Source organism: Aquarana catesbeiana, linkage group LG06 (genome assembly GCF_042186555.1).
Source record: "Aquarana catesbeiana isolate 2022-GZ linkage group LG06, ASM4218655v1, whole genome shotgun sequence".
Lineage (NCBI taxonomy): Eukaryota > Metazoa > Chordata > Amphibia > Anura > Ranidae > Aquarana > Aquarana catesbeiana.
This window is the reverse complement of record NC_133329.1, coordinates 216,041,941-216,060,043: the sequence shown is the minus strand read 5'-3', so window position 1 is coordinate 216,060,043 and position 18,103 is coordinate 216,041,941. Positions and strand designations below refer to the sequence as shown.

General features: G+C 42.3%; 1 protein-coding gene across 1 annotated transcript in view; it reads right to left on the bottom strand.

Moving 5' to 3' along the window:
- Positions 1-16,832: 16,832 nt before the first annotated feature.
- Positions 16,833-18,103, bottom strand: part of TMEM114 (transmembrane protein 114) — a 304,617-nt gene continuing 303,346 nt past the window's right edge. Inside the window, exon 4 of the mRNA XM_073632999.1 lies at positions 16,833-17,277. Coding sequence (XP_073489100.1) covers positions 17,048-17,277 — 230 coding nt within the window. The 3' untranslated portion in view covers positions 16,833-17,047. The remainder of the gene's footprint in view (positions 17,278-18,103) is intronic.

Genomic DNA, 18,103 nt, shown 5'->3' with positions numbered 1-18,103 from the left:
AAACGATGCAACTTTGCTTCAGCAGTAGCACAGCGGTTGGGATCATCAAAAACCTCATTCATCGCAGCCTCAAAAATCTGGAAATTATTCAGTGTGGCACTGTCTTGCTCTGTATAAGGGGAGGCCCAGGCTAGAGCTTCCCCAGTCTGGAGGTTGATAACAAACATTACCTTCTGTTTTTCAGAACTGAATGCAGCGGGTTGAATTTGGAAATATATGCAACACTGGTTAAGAAAACCTCTGTAATGGTGGTGATCCTACATGGGTACATTCCCTCATGGGTACAGTTCGGCATCATAGTTGTGGTGGCAGGTAGTGGGCTGTCCATGGGTCAGGTTGTTGGCAAAGGAAGCCAGGGTGCAGGTCCCCGGGGGAGGGGAACAATCTCACATGGGTACAGATCGGCATCATAGTTGCTGCTGGCAGGTAGCGGGCTGTCCATGGGCTAGGTTGTAGGCAAAGGCGGCCAAGGTGCAGGTCCCCGGGGGGAGGGGAACAATCCCTCATGGGTACAACTCTGCATCATAGTTGCTGCTGGCAGGTAGCAGGCTGTCCAAGGGTCAGGTTGTTGGCAAAGGTGGCCAAGGTCCAGGTCCCCGAGGGGGGAGGGGAACAATACCACATGGGTACAGCTCGGCATCATAGATGCTGCTGGCAGTTAGCGGGCTGTCCATGGGTCAGGTTGTTGGCAAAAGCAGCCAAGGTGTAGGTCCCCGGGGGGGTAAGACACAGATACTTGCGATTCAGTTATGACTCTCGTGACTGTTCCCGGGAGGGTGCCCGGGGTCTCCTTCTGGTCCTCTGCTGGTGTGGTTACGACGGGCTGCTGTACGTAGAGAGACCTGATCTGCCGGTGGGTCACGGGAGGATTTGAAGCCAGTCCGGTATCGGGTCTGCTTCGAGGTAGTTGAACAGCGCTGGGAGCTCCGCCGGTGTATGCAGGGTGAAAGAGGTCATGTCCCTCCTGAATGTGACTGCTAACGGGTAGCCCCAGCGGTAAGTACATCCTCTCTGCTTTGCCAGCACCAGGATTGGGCGTAGCAGGGCCCTGCGCTGCAGTGTCGCCCTGAAGAGGTCTGGTAGGATTCTGATCTGTACCTCGTCTAGCTCAACGTCTCCATGTTTCCAGGCCCGACGCAGGATGTCATCTTTCTGCCTGTAGTGGTGGAGCCTGCATACTACATCCCATGACCTGCTCGAGTCTGTCAATATGGGGCCTAGGGCTCTATGAACACTGTCGATCTCCAGTGTCACAGAGGGAGTTTCTACTATAGTGTGGAAGATCGCCGTTACAGTCTCCCCCAGGTTCTCTGCGCCCATGGCTTCCGGGAGTCCACGTAGCCGTAAGTTGTTACGGCAGCTCTGGTCTTCAATGTCCTCCAAGTGGAGCTGCAGTGCTATGGCGGTGTCTCGGTGAGCGTCACGGGACTGCTCCAGGGCCGACACTGGGTGTTCCAGGGTGGAGAAGGATGCTTCCCCTGCTGTCACCCTGTCTGTGAGATTGCTTACATTCTCTCTCACCTCTTGTTTGTTGCAGCAGTGCGTTTCCTCCAGCCGGAAGATCAGCGCCTTGATGTCTGTCCTGGTGGGGAGGGCCTGTAGTAATGTCCATATGTCCTGGTCTAGCTGGCTTGTCCCAGGCTGCTGCAGGGAGGCAGCCATTTCAGATTGAAGGGCCGCTGGTGTATTGGAGAGGCAGTCCGATGAGGCAGAGGGACTAGGGGATGGGGTTCACTCGACCCGATTCTGGGCCTCCTGTGGGAGACCACTCTAGTTCCCGGGGAGATTCTCGGTATTTGCGAGAAATACCTCTGTATTTTGCCTTTTGCCTTGCTGGAACGATTCGCCCGAGTTGTTGCTCTTGTTCTATGCCTTCTAGCTGATATCATACCGGTATTTGTGGTTGATTTTACCAAGTAGGGCAGGGTGAAGCCGGGATCTTTCGCAAAGTGCTGCTTCACTCAGCCATGTCCAGGCCACGCCCACCAGGATTCCATTTTCATAAGAGGAAAAAGTGAATTTTCATCCCTATCCACTGGAGTTCTGGTTGGGTTATATATTCCCGCCAATCTTCCTAATTGTCAGGTTCTTCACCAGGTTGAGATCACAGGAAGTAACAGTGCTAGTGATTATTAGGCCGTGGTTTCTGATCCTACTACAACTCAGCCTGGAACCCCCTGTTTCCAGATATCCCAGATCTGCTAGTACAAGGCAAGTTTCTAGACAAGTGCAGTTTGTTTCGTTCTGAATTAAAATTCGGACAAATTTTTGTTTTTTTGAAATTCGGATGTATCCGAATTTCTGAATTACAATACTGCCGAATTTAAACGAATCCGAAATAACAAAAAGTAATCAGATGAAATTCAAATAGATTCAAATAGTTTTTGAATAGATTTGAATAGTTTTCCAATCAATTTCGAATAGTTTTCGAATTCAAATAGTTTTTTGAATTGGAATAGTTTTTTAATTCAAATAATTTTGAATTTAAATAGTTTTCCAATTTCCAAAAAGAATAATATAAAATATAAAATAAAGGAATAGAATAGAAAAAATAGAACAGAATAGAAAAGAATATAACAAAAAATAAAAGAATAGAATATAATAGAGTAAAACAGAACAAAATAGAATAGAAAATAAAAGAACAGAATAGAATATAAATGAATAGAATAGAATAAAGAAGAATAGAATAAAATAGAATGAATATAACCATCTTCTGAAATTCGAATTTCAAATAGAATAAATATGAATACATAAGAAAAGAATAGACTAAAATAGACTATAATAGCATAGAAAATAATATAATAAAAAATAGAATAAATTAGAAGGAATATAAACATTTCCCAATATTTAAATAGAATCAATTCAAATTTGAATAGAATACAAAAGAATAGATTAGAATAGAATAGAAAATAACAGAATAGTATAGAAAAAAATAGAATAGAAAGAATATAATCATCTTCTGAAATTCGAATTTCGAATAGAATAAATTCAAATTTGAATAGAAAAGAATAGAATAGAAAATAAAATAATAGCATAAAGAAGAATAGAATAGAATAAACACAGATAAAAAGAAAAGAATTAAACAAAATAAAATATAATAGACTAAAATAGATAGAATATAACCATTCCCCAACATTTAAATAGAATCAATTTGAATTTGAATAGAATAGAAAATAATAGATTAGATTAGAATAGATGTTTTTTTTTCTATACTATTGTGTTATTTTCTATTCTATTTTAATCAATTCTATTCTATTCTGTTCAAATTCAAATTGATTCTATTTGAATTTTGAGAAATGGTTATATTATTTCTATTCTATTGTTTTTTTAATGATATTCTTTTCTATTCTAATCTCTTCTATTTAAATTTTAGAAGATGCTTATATTCTGTTTTATTCTACAATTTTTGTGTTATATTCTATTCCATTCTATTCTGTTGTTTTATTTTCTATTCTATTTTGTTCTGTTTTACTCTATTATATTATATTCTTTTATTTTCTGTGATATTCTTTTCTACTCTAATATATTTTTTTCTATTCTATTCCTTTTTTTTCTGTTCAATTTTATTCTCTTTGGATATTGGAAAACTCTTCAAATTCAAAAACTGTTCAAATTCAAAAACTGTTCGAATTCAAAAACTATTCGAATTTGAAAACCATTCGAACTTGAAAACTATTCGAATTTGAAAACTTTTCGAATTTGAATTTGAAAACCATTCAAATTCGAAAAAATTATTAAAAATTTATTCAAAAACTTTTTGAATCGATTAGAATTTGGAAGATTCGAATCAATTCGGATACGAAAAACGAAACAAATTCCGAAAACGAAATAAACGGATTAAAAGAATTGAACTAAACAAATTTATGTAAATAACGAATCAAAACAAAGCAAAACAATTTTTTCTGTTCTGCACATGTCTACGAGTTTCTTCATCCATGCCACAAAAGATTACATATGATGGCCTGGAAAATGAGAGGCAAAAGTTAATAGTCCAGGGTTGCTCTCAGAAGGTAATGTCTACGTTGTTGAAGTCCAGAAAAATGTCTACAAATCAAACTTACCATAAGGTTTGGCCAAGATATATATACAGGGTATTTTGCTTAAAAAACAAATGGGATCATATGCACCCAACTTCACCACAACTTTTGGAGTTTCTTCAAACAGGCATTGACAAATGCTTATGTAGTACTACCCCCGCAGGGGTTGTAGATGAATGATTCCCTTACTTCTGCACAGCCAGACGAAAAGCATTTTTTCCACTTTCATTCAGACACAAGGAACAGTCTTTGAGCTTGGTTTTTGTTGTTAATTAGCGGTAATAATTTGGATGGGGTATAGGAATTATAGGATGCCCAGCTTGATTGCAACAATAACAAGGACAACTTCCTCCCTGTGAACATGCTCCAAAACTGTCCTCCTCCTGAATACTGACAGTCTCTGATAATTAAAGATCAAAAGGCCCTTTAAAGACTAGGAACTCTCATGCCGCGTACACACGGTCGGACTTTTCGTCTACAAAAGTCCGACAGCCTGTCCGACAGACTTCCGGCGGACTTCCGGCGGACTTTCGGCGGACTTGCAGCAGACTTTCTAACGAACGGACTTGCCTACACACGACCACACAAAAGTCCGACGGATTCGTACGTGATGACGTACACCGGACTAAAATAAGGAAGTTCATAGCCAGTAGCCAATAGCTGCCCTAGCATGGGTTTTTGTCCGTCGGACTAGCACACAGACGAGCGGATTTCGGGGTCCGTCGTAGTTACGACGTAAAGATTTGAAGCATGTTTCAAATCTAAAGTCCGTCGGATTTGAGGCTGAAAAAGTCTGCTGAAAGTCCGGAGAAGCCCACACACGATCGGATTACCAGCCAGCTTTAGTCCGTCGGCGTCCGTTGGACTTTTGTAGATGAAAAGTCCGACCGTGTGTACGCGGCATCAGTCCTTTAGAAAGTAGCATAAAAGTGTTGTAGGATGCAGGCCTGTTTAGCTTGTGTCTAGCTATTAAAAGTTCTTGCAGTAAAAGCCAAGGAAACTTATGCTGCATACACACGATCGGAAATTCCGCCAGTGAAATTCCAATGAGAGCTCTTTGTCGGAAAATGCGACCATGTGTATGCTACATCAGTCTTTTGCTGGCGGAATTCCAGCCAGCAAAAGATTGAGAGCATGTTCTCTATTTTTCGGTCGGGAAAAGTTCCTATCCGAAAATGCGATCGTTTGTGCAAATTCCAACACGCAAAATTCCTACCCATGCTCGGAAAAAATTCAAAGCATGCTCGGAAGTATTGAACTTCATTTTCTTGGCTCGTCGTAGTGTTGTACGTCACCGCGTTCTTGATGTGATCGTGTGTATGCAAGGCAAGCTTGAGCGAAATTCCGTCAGAAAAACCATCCAAGCTTTTTCTGACGGAAAATCCACTCGTTTGTACAGGGCATTTGACTTCAGTAGTGTATCAATGCTTTACTAAACAGAAAAGCCGCACATACAACTGCACAAAACACAATTTGTTACAAATTATGCCTACAACATGTACAAGCCAATTATCCTTTCTAGCAAGATAAGCATGTACAATATGTTTACAATAAGTAAACTAAACAGTTACTCAACTTCCACTGATGAAGTCATCTCATGGTTCTTTGGTCAGGGCCCTCTGATGATGTCATGAGTGATGAAATGTGTCAGGGTGGAGCTACACGACGTACACACACCAGGTTATCCTAGGAGAGTCCGAAAGCTCTTATCGTAAGCAGCAGGAGACGCTGTTAGCCTGATGTATACTGTGAACACCGCTTGTCTAATTTTTTAATCTTGTAAGTGTACACCCTGAAGGGGGGTGTTCCCTTCTTTTTTATCATCTAATAAAATTTTAGAAACGGGATTATGCTATGTTTGCCCCTCTTTTCTATTTTTTGGTTTGAAACACTGAACCATTTGTAAGCTGATTGTCCATTGAGGGAGAACATTCACGGTGATTCCCATGGTCTATGATTACATGCCAAAATCAAGTTTGGATCTGGTAAGAGTTTCTACAAGAGGGGGCTTTCTTGCACACCCCCCCTCTTATTTCTGAGCATGTGTGATGTGAAATACAGCATAGAATGAATGCAGCTATCCTTGATGACCACACTTCATAGGATGTTTAAAAGACTCATTCAGAATCATCCCCGTTAGCAACATAAAGTGTACATGGACTATATCAATTACAAGTTACATGTTATATATTTTTTGGATTGCTCTGTGTATGATCAATCATTTCATTAGCGCTGCCATTAGCCTGTTTAGGCCTTTATTTTTATTTATATGTAGTACACTTTAGGTTCACATTTCAGCAATCTCAGCTCTTTGCAAATGTAAAGTGGCCATTGGATCCATTAGTGGTTCAATTCATTTAAATTCATCAAAGCATGTATCAAGATTAAAAAGCCCTCTTTTCAAAAATGGGGTCTCTCAGTAATACTGGAAGCGCTTTATATGCCTCCTTTCTGGCTGACAGAGGAAGCTTCCCTGTGGTCAGTACCAGGGAAGTTAGTAATCCTGGTAACTATAACATCAGCGAGGAGGGTCTCCAAGATTCAAGCTTTTGGTAATAAAAAACCTCCATGCAGCAACCCACGTCATCGAATCCTTAGTCGAATCCCCTGCTTACCTTACATGGGAACACCGCCGTAGCGGTGAGAGGTATATCAGGAGGGAGCGACATCATAAGTAGTCTTAACTTATGCTTTTAAACTTTTGATTTATTGTAAGTGTATATCCACAAGGATTTATTTAATAAACAAACCTTCCAATACTGGATTACGCTATGTGCACCCTTTGTTTTTTTGTTTGTGACGAGCAACATTTAGATGGAGATGGAGGTATGCAGTGATTGCAGATCACAGCCACTTGTACACCAGACAGCAATATCAGATGGAGACACACTGAGTTTTGCTGACAACAACTACCTAAAGATATGCATTCAACCCAGTAATATCTGGTAAGTGAATTACCTTTGGGGGATTATTACACAAGCAATGTGGTGAAATTGCATCATCCAGGTCATTAAATTGCAAGAAATTTTGAATTCTCTTCTCTTTGAGCGGACTATCTTTTCATTTCATATTTGTCTATTTCTACTGTCAAAGTGGACTGTGTATCAATCTTAAAGACTTTCTTGATATACAAGCGCTATTAATGTTTAAGTATTTATTTAGACATATTTTTTGATATATTGTGTTTTTTATTATAGTAGCTGCTTTTTGACATTGTATTTTCTCCGTGAGCGCTGAGGGAGAGATATCTTACTGTTTTGATTATTTCTAAATCATTGCTATTGCATTTTTTATGTTGCCCTTTCAGCTGCTCCACAATGGCTGTTCCCTGTGGAATGATAACTTTTACTTTTTTTCTTTGGTATATGTCCCTCAGACACGTGCCCAGCCCCCCATGCCCCTTCTCTGTCATTCCCTTGACTTTTAGGTTTGAAAATGCCCATTACTGAAATTGAACGTTCAGCTCCTATTAATTTTGGCTAGGTTCAGATTCTGAATCTATACTTCAATAAAGTTCACCAAACCCCATACATTCGGGTCATCCCTAAATAGCAAGAATTTTAAAAATATGTACCAAATGTCAAAACATAAACTATTGATGATTTCTAAATACATTGTGTTGTACAATACATATCTCACAAAAGTGAGTACACCCCTCACATTTTAAATATTTTATTATATCTTTTCATGTGACAACACTGAAGAAATTACACTTTGCTACAATGTAAAGTAGTGAGTGTACAGCTTGTATAACAGTGTAAATTTTTTGTGTCCCCTCAAAATTACTCAACACACAGATATTAAGAAAATAGAGGTAAATGCCCCAGGGATTGTACAGGAAAGGGGAAGGGTACACCAGATTTTTAAATAAGTAGCATAATGTATAAAAGTACAAAATTTATTGAATATAGATAAACAGACGATAAATGCACAAATATATACACCTAAAAACAATTATAGGATATAAACAAAAAAAACAGCAGCTACATTCTGGAGCACACAGATGATCTCAAATGAGAGCAATGACGTGTGTGATCACAAAGGACCCAACATGTTTTGGAATATTGGTGCAAGTATTTAATTCCTTTCTCAGGGGTTGATTTCTGAAGCTAGCTGTTTGTTTCTATTAACAAAGAATGTATATATATATGTAACTGTCAGAAACCATGAACCAGACCGAGATAGAAGTACAGTTAAATCACACTTGTCTATTAATAAAAATAAAAAGGTAAATAGAGTAAGCGTAGTCAAAGCATATCCAGATTCCAGTAACCAGATCGGGTAGTCAGCCAAGTCAGAGTTCAGTAACCAGATCGGGTAATCAGCCAGGCCAAAAGTCAGGGATCCAAGTGGAGGAACAGCAAGCAGGATAAGGAGCCAGAAGGGATGTCAGCAAGCCAGTCTTTAAATAGGAACACAGGAGATGGTTTCTTGTGATGTGACCAAGGTGAAGGCAGGAAAGAAGCGAGCTGGATGTCTTTAAGTAGGCGGGACTGACAAGCAAATCCACAACAGCTGGTTAACTGTGGAGAGAGAAGAGAGCTGGCAATTAGCTGACAGCTGAGTGGCCAGCTCAGAGAAGGAAGGGCTGAGCCAGCCCTGACAGTACCCCCTCCTCAACTACCCCTCCCCCTCGGAGGACCACCGGGCTTGAGGGGAAAACGTCTATGGAAATCACAGGCGAGGGCAAGGACATGTACGTCTGAGGATGAGACCCAGGAGCGTTCCTCCGGACCGTACCCCTTCCAATGCACCAGGTACTGTATGCGCCCACGGAACCTATGGGAGTCAACAATGGATTGTACCTCATACTCCTCATGGTTCTCAACCTGTACAGGGTGAGGACGTGGCACCGAGGTGGTAAAGCAGTTGCAGAACAATGGTTTCAATAAGGAGACCTGAAACACATTAGAGATGCGCATACTAGGAGGAAGGTCCAACGTGTAAGCCACTGGATTAATCCTGCAAAGGATACGGAAAGGCCCAATAAACCAAGGTGTGAATTTCAGTGAGGGAACACCAAGTCGGAGGTTGCGAGATGACAGCCAGACCCTGTCCCTAATCTGGTAGGAAGGCACAGGCAGGCGTCTGTGGTCAGCATGCAGTCTGTACCTATCATTAGCATGATGCAAAGCCTCCTGGACTTGTGCCCAAGTGGAACGAAGACCACGGAGATGCTCCTCTAGTGAAGGAATACTCTGCGGAAGAACGAGTCAGGCAAAATGGAAGGTTGGAAGCCATAATTCGCTATAAACTGAGACAATCGGGAAGCAGAATTCAAGGCAAACTCTGCCCATGGTAATAGGTCTGACCAGTTGTTGTGATGGTCAGAAATATAGTAACGTAGGAATTGCTCCAAGAACTGATTGGCTCATCCTGAGGCCCCATTAGACTGCGGGTGATACACAGAGGAGAAATCAAGCTGAATTCCCAGCTGTGCACAAAAGGCTCCGCAGAACCGGGACACAAACTGACTACCCCTGTCCAAGACAATCACCTTGGGAAGCCCATGTAAGCGAAAGATCTCCCGAGCAAAAATGGAAGCCAGTTCCTTAGAAGTGGGCAACTTTTTAAGTGGAATACAATGACACATCATTGGGTATGGGTTGTAGGAGGCCCGCTGGAAGGTGTCTGGAGTCTTACTCTGAGCACACACGAAACAGGCAGCTACAAAGGCAGTTACATCATTACGTAGACTAGGCCACCAGAATTGTTGGGAAATGGCACAAATGAGTTGATTCTTCCCAGGGTGGCCAGCTGCCTTGGGAGAATGGTATGTCTGGAACACAGCAGTACGGAGAAACTCAGGGACAAAGCAGCGGTCACAAGGTTTCTCAGGAGGAGCATCGACCTGAGCAACAAGAATTTTGTCACCCGAAGGAGAAGTAAGACTGGTGCGAACTGTAGCCAGAATATGATCAGGAGGAATCATAGGAACCGGAACCGACTCCAACTTGGAAGTGGAGGAAAATTGTCATGACAAGGTGTCAGCCCTTACATTCTTAGTACCGGGTAAGAATGAGACAATGTAATTGAAACTTGACAAGAAGAGAGCCCATCGCGCCCTTCTGGGAGAGAGGCATTTAGCCTCAGACAAGAATGTGAGATTCTTATGGTCAGTAAGAATGAGAACAGGCACAGTGGTACCTTTGAGGAGATGTCTCCATTCTTTCAGGGCTAAAATGATCGCCAACAGCTCTCTGTCACCAATCTCGTAATTGCACTGCGCAGGTGACAATTTCTTGGAAAAGTAGCCACAAAGATGCATAGGTAGGATGTTGAGGACGTTGAGACAGAAGGGCGCCAACACCAGTCTCATAAGCATCAACCTCAAGGATAAAAGGCAACGTAGGATCAGGATGTGCCAACACAGGAGCAGAAACAAAGGCAGCCTTGAGATTTCAAAGGCCTGAATGGACTCCGGAGACCAACTCTGTGGGTTACTGTCCTCTCTGGTCATATCAGTCAGGGGCTTGACCAGAGACAAGAAGTTACGAATAAATTTCCGATAATAGTTGGCAAAACCCAGGAAATGCTGCAGAGGACATAACCCCATGGGTCGAGGCCACTGTAGGACTGCCGAAAGTTTCTCTGGGTCCAACGAAAAACCAGCAGTGGAAATGACATGCCCAGGAATTTAACCTGTTCCCGATGGAACTCACACTTCTCCAGTTTACAATAGAGATTGTTCTCTCTTAATTTCTGAAGCATATGACAGACATCTGTGTGGTGGCTCTCCAGGGACTTGGAAAATATGAGGATATCATCGAGATAAACCACCACACATAACTGCAACAAATCTCGGAGGACATCGTTAATAAATTCATGGAAAACTGCCAGGGTGTTACGAAGGCCAAAAGGCATTACAAGGTACTCATAATGGCCTGTTCTGATATTAAACGCAGTTTTCCACTCGTTGCCCTCCTTAATCCTCACGAGATTGTAAGCCCCTCTCAGATCAAGCTTAGTGAAAACCGTTGCTCCCTTGAGGCGGTCAAATAACTTTGTAATCAACGGGATCAAGTAGACATTCTTAATCGTGAAACGATTGAGACCCCTATAATCAATGCAAGGTCTCAGTTCACCTCTCTTCTTCTTCACAAAGAAGAAACCAGCACCAGCAGGAGATGAGAATTTGCGGATGAAACCTCGAGAAAGTGCATCTGCAAAATACTCCTCCATGGCTTTATCCTCCAAGACCGACAAAGGGTAAACCCGACCACGAGGGAGAGTGGCACCAGGTTGAAGGTCAATTGCGTAATCATACGGCCGGTGTGGAGGCAAACTACCGACTTGACCTTTGTCAAAGACATTGCTAAAATCATGGTACTTCTCTGGCAGGGAGGAGAGTGAAGAGGTACACAGGACTTTGGCTACCTTCCGGAAACATGTTTTCACTGCATGTTTCACTGCATTGTGGTGACTAGGAGAGAACCTCAGTGCAGAGCCAATCAAAAGAGGGGTTGTGCCTCTGTAACCAAGGATAACCAATAACCAGCGGAAACTCAGGAGAGGAAATCACTTGGAATTGGATTATCTCATGGTGAAGAGCCCCTACAGCCATGGACAATGGAACTGTCTCATGAGTCACATGGGCAGGCAGTAGAGGTCTCCCATCAAGAGCCTCAATGGCAAGTGGAGTGTCACACAGCTGCAGTGGAATCGAGTGCTTTGATACAAAGGCAGCATCAATGAACATGCCTGCTGCCTCAGAGTTGATTAGAGCCCGTATCTTGATAGACGACTTAGCCCAAGAAAGGATGACCAAAACCAGGGGCTTATCCTTCTGGATAACTGGGGACGACACAACACCACCTAAGGTCTGTCCATGACAGGACCTCAAGGTTTGGGTGTTTCCAGGACGGGTAGGACAAGACTTCAAAAGGTGACCTGCCTGGCCACAATAAAGGCACAATCTCTCCCTCCTCCTAAAGGCTCTCTCGACAGCTGAGTGGCCAGCTCAGAGAAGGAAGGGCTGAGCCAGCCCTGACAGTAAGAAATACACAAGAATATATAATGGGTAACAAACAAAATATATAGAAAGCATGGCAGTTAAAACAACAAGACATATAATGATATGCCATAAGAGTAATTCATACTCACAGAATCTGTATCCTTTAAAAATATTACTGCAGATCAGAAATTTACAGATAGAAGAGGCCTCCGTCTCTAAGTCTGCTTAATCGCATAGCATAAAAAGCTCTGAGATTCATGCATGGGACTTAAAAAGTGTGCTAAATAGCAACGACAATGTCAGAATCCTAGTGTCAGAGCATAGGAGGTATGATCTAGATGTGGTTGGAACGTGCAGCGCCCCTGGCGCCAGAGAATCACACCAACGCTCACAAGGATCACCCAGAAGCAGGAGAGGAGACCAATCTGGCACAGAAAATATATAAGAATGATGTGAAATCAATGGGGTGGCCCAAAAAGCCAATGAAGTACAATGAAGTACAAAAATATATATAAGAAACCACAATGTCCGCAAAGGTAAGCCATGATGCTAAGCAGGAGCAAGCACATAGGCCTGTTATCATGGACACGGCACCAAAATCCAGGAGATTACTCGCCTCTATGTGTCAATGTTATATGAGTCATTGGTATGGAGGGCAATGCAGTCGTGAGTATACAGCAGCTAAGTGGTGTGCTTACCTGGTTTCTAAAGCTAAACAAAGAGGAGGAGGTGGTGAGGCAGCCGCCCATCATTGTAGACAATTATCCAATGGATAAAGGTGGTGGGTGTCAAGTGATCGGGGAGTCCATCACAGTGATGAGCCTGTGTGACAGGTGTGCCTGAAAGCATATCTCCCTGTCGCTCTCCCAGCTTGCGCAATGTGTGGCGCCACCGCGTCACCATGGCGTGATGATATCAGACATCTCCCTAGTGATCCCTTGGTTTGGGCAGCGTCTGGCGCCACCGTGTCACAGGGGCGCACTGACGTCAGACGCAGACACAACCGCCGACACAGACAGATGAGTGGAACATGCAGGTCAGATGAGAGGAGACCAGAGCGGGGCGACCAGGGTGCCGCCTCGTGGATGCAGCCCAAAAGAGGGGAAATGCCCAGAGATGCAGTGAAGCACCAAAGGGCCCCCCTGTGCAGGGGAGCCTTGCTGTATCAGAGGCAAAAACAGGGGAGCTACTATGAAGCCAAAAATGTATAAAGAGAGGGTTTGAAAAAATATTCAGTAGAGCAAAAATATAGAGACCAGGGCCATCTCCTGTACATCTGAAAAAGATTAAGCAAAACATTTCACAAGGTAATTAAATACAAATGAATTGTAAAACATCTATCTCACCCAAACGGGAAAAAGAAGCCAGAAAATCACTGTAACACATTGATTAAACATGGTATGAGAGGCACATAAAAATTCAAAAGCAGGGGAAGAAAAGGGGAGGAAAAAAGGGGGGGAAGGAGGAAGAAAGAACAAAAAAAGAGAGAAGAAAAAGCAACCTGGGGGGGAGGGGGGCATGTAGTAAGGGAGGTTTAAAGTGTATGATGCTAATGTGAAGGTTAGAGGTGGATGATTTATAGATCCCTATCCAAGCCTCCAGAGGAGAAACTATGCAAAAAGGGTTTCAGATTGAAGTCCTCGTTTAGGCCTGGAGGAGAGGTGGCATTGAGATTTAATATCCACCTCAACTCACACTGTAGGAGGAGCTTGTTAAAATCTCCCCCCTGGGGACTGGGGTGTATACGATCTAACACAAAAATTAGTACTGCGGGAAAAATACCACTGTGGACTTGTAGTACATATCTTCCCAAAGGGAGATCAGGATTGCTAGTTTGCATAGCCCTGATATGACTTCTTTGCCATAGTTTCTGTATCATTTTATATAATAGCAGCCACAACCACATTGTAAAAGATACATCACTCCCATGGTTTGGCAGTTGGAGAAGTGTCGGCGACAAAAGAGACTGCCATTAAGTAAACGTATGTTCTTTCTAGAATCCATGTATTTACAGTAGTTACATGATCCACATGGAAAAGTACCAAAAAGCTTGCATGGATCACCTCGAGTGGAACCTCGAAATTCACTCCTGACCACCATATCCCCAACAGAGGCGGGCCGTCTCTAGATTATCGGGGGCAGGGGGTACGAGAGGTCCAACTGAGGGATCACAAGTTAAAAGGTGTTAGTATTTGTCAAAAATACATTTTATTTTGAAGTGAACATTGGAGTAAGTGGTAATGATCCTGGTATCCTCGTTGTTTGGAGATTTCGCCTTTTTAGAAAAAAGGGAATCATGTCTATTTATAGCATTTTTGTTTCTATCCTGTAATTGTTTTTAGGTGTATATATTTGTGCATTTATCTTCTGTTTATCTATATGCAATACATTTTGTACTTTTATACATTATGCTACTTGTTTAAAAATCTGGTGTACCCTTCCCCTTGCCCGTACAATCCCTGGGGCACCTCCATTTTTCTTGCATATTTTGGGACATGGCAAGGGTCTTCAGTATTTTACTCCTTGGTGGTTTCTCTTCCTAGTTTTCAACACACAGATATTAAAGTGGGGGTCCACCTATCTATCGTTTTTTTTTTTTTTGAGTTCATTCACAAACTTTTCTTCTCAGCATTACATACTCACATATTGTGTGTAATATGTCCGCCTGTGTCAGATTTCGTCGGAAAGAATAACTTATATTATTCACTGCAGGCGGTTTCCATCTTCATTGTGGGCATTTGAAGCCCACAAGCATTTATTTCCTGGATGTGGTGAATGCTGTGCTCCCAGCATTCACCGCTCGTTCCCGCACATGCTCAGTGGCATCCTGGGAAGCCTGAGACTAGCTCCCAGGAGTCTGGGAGAGGCTAGAAACATGCCTACTCCCATGGGAGGAGAACCAGGAAGTGCAAAGAAGAATAGAAAAATAAAAGGTAATTACGGCGCTTTAAATTTTTTTAAACGGCATGTCAGCATTTAGGCAAGGAAGAGAATACATACAGATATTATTCAAAATTTGGGTGGAAGCCCGCTTTAAGGTCTAAACTGCTGGCAACAAACATGAGTACACCCTTAAGTGAAAATGTCCAAATTGGACTCAATTAGACATTTCCCCTCCCCAGTGTTATGTGACTCGTTAGTGTTACAAGGTCTCAGGCGTGAATGGGGAGCAGGTGTGCTAAATTTGGTGTTATTGCTCTCACTCTCTCATACTGGTCACTGGAAGTTCAACATGGCACCTCATGGCAAAGAACTCTCAGAGGATCTGGAAAAAATAATTGTTGTTTTACATAAAGATGACCTAGGCTATAATAAGATTGCTAAGCCCCTGAAACTGAGCTGCAGCACGGTGGCCAAGACCATACAGTGGTTTAACAGAACAGGTTCCACTCAGAACAGGCCTTGCCATGGTTGATAAAAGAAGTTGTGTGCACATGCTCAGCGTCATATCCATTGGTTGTCTTTGGGAAATAGACATATGAGTGCTGCCAGCATTGCTGCAGAGGTTGAAGACTATATGCCGCACACTGCATCAAATTGGTCTGCATGGCTGTCATCCCAGAAGGAAGCCTTTTCTAAAGATGATGCACAAGAAAGCCTGCAAACAGTTTGCTGAAGACAAGCAGACTAAGGATATGGATTATTGGAACCATGTCCTGTGGTCTGATGAGACAAAGATAAACTTATTTGGTTCAGATGGTGTCAAGTGTGTGTGGCGGCAACCAGGTGAGGCGTACAAAGACAAATATGTCTTGCCTACAGCCAAGCATGGTGATGGGAGTGTCATGGTCTGGGGCTGCGTGAGTGCTGCTGGCACTGGGGAGCTACAGTTCATTGAGGGAACCATGAATGCCAACATGTACTGTGACATACTGAAGCAGAGCATGATCCCCTCCCTTTGGAGACTGGGCCACAGGGCAGTATTCCATGATAACGACCCCAAACACACCTTCAAGACGACCACTGCCTTGATAAAGAAGCTGAGGATAAAGGTAATGGACTGACCAAGCATGTCAACAGACCTCAACTCTATTGAGCATCTATGGGACATCCTCAAACAGAAGGTGGAGGAGCGCAAGGTCTCTAACATCCACCAGCTCCGTGATGTCGCCATGGAGCAGTGGAAGAGGACTCCAGTGGCAACCTGTGAAGCTCTGGTGAACTCCATGCCCAAGAGGGGTAAGGCAGTGCTGGAAAATAATGGTGGCCACACAAAATATTGACACTTTGGGCCCAATTTAGACATTTTCACTTAGGGGTGTACTCACTTTTGTTGCCATTGGTTTAGACATTAATGGTTGTATGTTGAGTTATTTTGAGGGGACAGCAAATTTACACTGTTATACAAGCTGTACACTCACTACTTTACATTGTAGCAAAGTGTCATTTCTTCAGTGTTGTCACATGAAAGATATAATAAAATATTTACAAAAATGGGTGTACTCACTTTTGTGGCATACTGTATGATAAATTAGCATTAGAAATATTTTACTCAAGGACAGGAATGGATAAAATCAAGGAACAATGTTTCTCCGGCTGTGCTGGTATTTATTTTCTAAAATGAAATTCTTCTAAAGATGAAGGGGTATTGCACTGAATAAGATATGAAAAGAGCATTCATTGTTATCATATCTATATCATGCAAAAAAAAACATGTTTATTTGATAAATTAAAAGTTTACATTTACATGAAGTCCATACATGTCTATAACCACTTGTGGTGAAATAAATAGAATAGAGAGAATATATTAAACACCTAGCACCAACACTGCTAGTAACAAGGCACATTCATCAATTTCTACTTCACGAAAAGCCCTATACAAGTCAATTGTCAATTTTGCCTGAATTTTGGACAGTGGGTATTCAGTGGCGAAAATAAACATTACATTGCTCTTCCCACACTGTCATTTACATATACAGTAGAAAATATACGTTTGACAGAACTCGTGTTGTATATTTCAAAAGTTAATTTGGATCTTCTTCTGAAATCTAGGAGACAACAATATCCACAATTCTCATGAGGTATTTGCAGTGGTGAGAAGGGTCCTCTCAATAATTTATATAACCTGATCTCCAGTTCGTTTGAGGCCAGTAACTCTGGCTGCCAAGAGAAAGGCCATTCCAGTCAATATTTCTGTGATGAAAGATATCCATGCCAAAGCCAATGACCATCCAAAACGTATGTCAATTTCAGACAGAATTGCACTGCCCGAGGAATACAATACATAATTAAATGCAGCAGCAGAATAGGCAATGTAAATGCTAATTCCCGTTAGAGTCACTAGTGCTGAAGAGAAAAGAAAGAAAAAAAATTAATATGCATACACTTTTATACAGCATGTAAGTTCAGTGCCAGCTAAATTCAGTATATGTTTAAAAGTGAAACTGTGACCAGGCTACGGACATTCAAAAATGCACGTATTCCTAATTTGCTGTAAGTTGGTCTCAAAACAAGCCCTTAATGATTTGTTTTTACAGCTACTATGGAGCAATAAACCCTCAAAGTTTACAGCAAAAAATACTTTCAGTTTTATTTCAGCAGTTGAATAATTCTTTTGATATATTTGGTTTGTTTTCTGAACTGATTGTGTTTAGAAGGTACCTGTTAAAGTCCCATTTTTGTTGTGCTCTTACATTTGTGTAGCCAGGTGACTTGCAAAAGACGTGAAGTGAGAGAAACTGTGGTGCTGAACTGGTTAGCAGCTATGACAGCAATAGGAGGGAGCTGCTGAGCAGGAAGAGTTTAATAGACTGATTCGGGCAGCAATGCACTGTGGGAACTGTAGTCCAGAGAAGAGAGACTCTACTGGTATCAAGAGCATTTCCCTTCAAAGGGAGATTGCCAGGATGAAGGGGAAGAGATGCATTTTTTCAGAGCTGTAGAGGACACAGTTTCTTCTTGCTATGTGAGCCCAGAGAGTGCACATCACTGCCCAGTGTGCACCACTACTGCTTCATAAGGGTGACCTGAGCAGGATATGGGGTGCTGAGTTTAGGGTGACAATGACTATACAGCCAGAGTTACCTGGGTGTAGAGCAGAGAGTGGACTAATTGCCGTGTGTGACCAGATGGTGAGTTGCAATATCGCTGGGACTGGTGAGCTGCTGCTATG